The sequence below is a fragment of the Teleopsis dalmanni genome, chromosome 2 (assembly GCF_002237135.1).
Source record: "Teleopsis dalmanni isolate 2A chromosome 2, ASM223713v2, whole genome shotgun sequence".
Taxonomy (NCBI): domain Eukaryota; kingdom Metazoa; phylum Arthropoda; class Insecta; order Diptera; family Diopsidae; genus Teleopsis; species Teleopsis dalmanni.
In genome coordinates this window covers 230,972,073-230,975,528 of record NC_051847.1, presented here as the reverse complement: position 1 = coordinate 230,975,528, position 3,456 = coordinate 230,972,073, and the positions used below count along the sequence as shown (strand labels likewise).

The 3,456-nt window shown below is 32.2% G+C and overlaps 1 protein-coding gene across 1 annotated transcript; it reads right to left on the bottom strand.

The window, feature by feature from the left end:
* Nucleotides 1-262: 262 nt before the first annotated feature.
* LOC119681134 (cAMP-dependent protein kinase catalytic subunit 2) lies at nt 263-1,905 on the bottom strand. Its single transcript, XM_038094232.1, has 6 exons — nt 1,736-1,905; nt 1,486-1,655; nt 1,163-1,392; nt 935-1,100; nt 577-854; nt 263-500 (listed from the first exon to the last, which is right to left on the bottom strand). Exons 1-6 carry the CDS (start codon nt 1,794-1,796, stop codon nt 284-286), a joined length of 1,122 nt encoding a protein of 373 aa, XP_037950160.1. The 5' UTR covers nt 1,797-1,905; the 3' UTR covers nt 263-283.
* Between the last annotated feature and the right edge of the window lie 1,551 nt (nt 1,906-3,456).

The window sequence follows — 3,456 nt, the reverse complement described above, 5'->3', positions numbered from 1 at the left end:
TCCACAATATTCAGGATTATTATTAACATTTGGTTACTGGATATAGCAAAGATATTCATCTTTACAATTTTTCTTTCTCTAGCAACTTACCATGTATCAGTAGTGAGAACATTCTGCAGAACTTTCATATGTTTGTGCACAATGTATGTACGATCGAGGAAATTAACAAGCTTTAGAATCACGTGTGTATGTCTATTATATTTTAAATGTATGGATAATTTAGTATATTTATATTATAAATTGAATCTATTGATTTGTAACATAAATAGAAAATCTATCATTTTTAAAATTCGGCGAAAAGGTCGGCGTGCTTATTTACTTTTGATTTTGCGCTGGCCTTCGATTCGGGATATTTGTCAAAATTGGATAAATCCTCTATATTAGATATCGCTGGGACATATGGAGCATTTACTTCTTGATTCAGTATACCAAACCAATCTGTTCCTTTAAACCAATCATGATCTCTTATATCATTACAACCTTTCACCAAATTTCCGTATCTAATTCAGATCAAAATAAAAAAATAGATCTTATATCCGCGCGCATAAAAAACATAATAAAAATACAAATCCTTACCTTTTCGATAAATCGACTTGCAACAAGTTGTCCACTAGTTCTTTCAAGCTATGACTAAAAGTTGACGGCATTTTATATTCACCATCGCATATTTTCGAGTACATAAACATAACATCACGGCTATGAGGAGCAAATGGTGAGCTACCTGCTACGAACTCATAAATTAACACACCAAAGGCCCACCAATCTACACTAGTACCATAAGGCCTCGATTGTATAATCTCCGGAGCTAAATATTCTGGTGTACCACATAGTGTTAGTGTACGACCCTCAACTTTCTAGATGTTATTAGAATTATAACAGTAATACAATTTACAGGACTGATCAATATGGGATATATAAGATTTAAATTACTCACTTTTGCAAATCCAAAATCAGTTACTTTTAGATATCCTCTATCATCAATCATTATATTTTCTGGCTTTAAATCTCTGTACAAAATGTCTACGTTGTGCAAATACTCCAGTCCGAGAAATACCTGAGCTGCATAAAACCGTGCTTGTTTTTCATTAAACTTTCTTACCCTGTAACGCAAAAGATATATACTTTATAAAACTAGCTTGCTTAAAATTTAATATGTAATTACTTTCGATGATAAGTAAATAATTCTCCACCATTAACAAACGGTAAACCCAAATATACATTATCGTTGTCTTTTGTAGAAAACTCTAGTTTTATTAAAAACGGAAACCGTACAGAGTGTAAGACCCTTTTCTCATTAAATATATGTGTAGTTTGCTTCGTTTTTACTATTTGGTCTTTTATCATTATTTTCGCAGCAAAATAGTGCAAAGACTTCTTTTCTTTAACTAGTTTCTGAAATAGTATAAAAAACATTTTCAAAAACCTCATGCACCCGATATGTTGTTGGGAAAAAATGAAAATGAAAACTCCCATCTGAATACTTACCACCTTTCCAAATGATCCTGAACCCAGTGTAGCAATTTCGATAAAACCCTCCAGTCCAGTTTCAGGCGAAGATTTCATGGTTTCCCATCTCTTAATGAACTCGTCCTTAAATCTTGCTTGGATCACTTCATATTCAATTTTTGGATTAAACTCTTTTGATAATGTGTCGGCTGTGTATAAAAAGTAGAAGGGTAAACGGAAAAAGCTGATGGATAAACTTCCAAAAATAATATCACTTCATATAACTTACTTTTACTTTTTCTGTCATCGTTGGCAGCTGCTTTCGAAGACATGCCTGATTTCAGAGCCATTTTTATGGTGCAAAGGTTATCTTATATAAAGTTAAAGACTAATGTTACCGATGCCAGACATTTCAATTGTTTTTTAATTATTCAATTTTTAATTATTAAATAAATAAACATTTGCAACTAGGCAAACTCAAATTTTTAAAACTAAGAAACAAAAAAGTTGAAAAATTTATTTAGATTAATTAACTACAGCCTATTTAGTTTTATGTTTATAACTTTTGTTTTCTTTATATGCCATAAATGTAAGCAACACCTTACAGACAAATATATACCTCATGGTGGAATACTTCCAGAAATGGAAGGCTATATTCATAACACGAAAGAGAAGGCAGTATCCGCTGTTTAATAATAATAAATTCAACCTCAAAAATAGAAAGTTATTATATAAGTTAACACACGCGTCTCCCAAATCCGGCCCTGTGCTTAGTTTTATTAACGGAGCAATCATGCGATATTATTCGAACGCATATTAGCTTCCGAACAAGCAACATCAATACAGATAATAATATAAAAGAATATTTAACTTATACTCAAATAATTAGACTAGGATTACTGTACGGATGTGTAATATACAGCAAAGCCTCAAATACTGCCATAAAGCAATTACAGATAGCACAAAATCTGGCTTGTGGAAGACTTACCATATTAAGATTCCTTGGTATATTAGGACAATAGATATGCATAGAGATCTAAGGATCGACTCAGTGAAAAAATATATCAAGGACAGAGTCCTTAAATTATTCACAAAAGTCGGTACGTTGCCGAACCCCGTCCTAACAAACCTTAAGTCCACCTAAGAACGCACAGGAAGATATGCTGATCTACGGTCCGTCATTAGTTAATAGATAAATAAATGATAATAATTTTAGTATAGTTGAAGCTTAGTGTGGGGCAGGGATAAGCCCCCCAACCATAACAGAGTAAAAATGCGCAATAGCACTAACTCAAACCACAGCAACAATAACATCAACATATGCATCCAATAAAGTCAATTAAATGTATTCTAACTGCAGTTCTTTCCGCTTATTTGTGTTTAATGAACGAATTTAATAAAATTGGATGTGTACTGCAGGTTAATATTACCTAAAAGTACGATTTTCTAGAAATAGCAAATAATAATCGGAAAATTGATTATTATAACTCTATATTTCGTTAATGATTATCAATACTAGCTTCAATAAAAAATAATTAGCCAAAAATGTATATGTATCCCTGTTGATGACCTTTTTTCAATGCCCGCTGACATATACAATTTTGCTTCTAACGAACCGCTTTGATTGCACCTCAGATCCTATGGATTTATTGATTTCAAATTTGGGTTTTCAACCATTCAGTTTTTCTAAGCTTTGTATTTCTTATTTTCAATAAAAAGTAAAAAAGTATGTACAGCAATGAGAAACTACAAGAACTAACAACCAAACCGCAGCAACAAATTTCAATATATGTCTAAAACGGCTGCCGCCTGACATATGATATCCAACCACAAATATTCAAATTGAATGTGGGACATTGGCAAGAGCTCTGCAATTTTCGTAATTTTCCACTTCTCACTACCAAAGCATTTGACATATTTTCGAAAGCAAAAAGTTGCGTTAAAGCATCTGACAGTTTCTGCAGTAAACGTAAGTGTCGAATTTTTTTTGAGACTCTAATACAAATACGA

Bases quoted from the DNA above. Each gene is read 5' to 3' on its own strand.
- LOC119681134 (XM_038094232.1), bottom strand. From the start codon at position 1,796: ATGGCTCTGAAATCAGGCATGTCTTCGAAAGCAGCTGCCAACGATGAC. The intron at 1,101-1,162 runs GTAATTACATAT...TTTGCGTTACAG, and splicing joins TTATTTACTTATCATCGAAA to GGTAAGAAAGTTTAATGAAA. The intron at 855-934 runs GTGAGTAATTTA...AATAACATCTAG, and splicing joins CTGATTTTGGATTTGCAAAA to AAAGTTGAGGGTCGTACACT.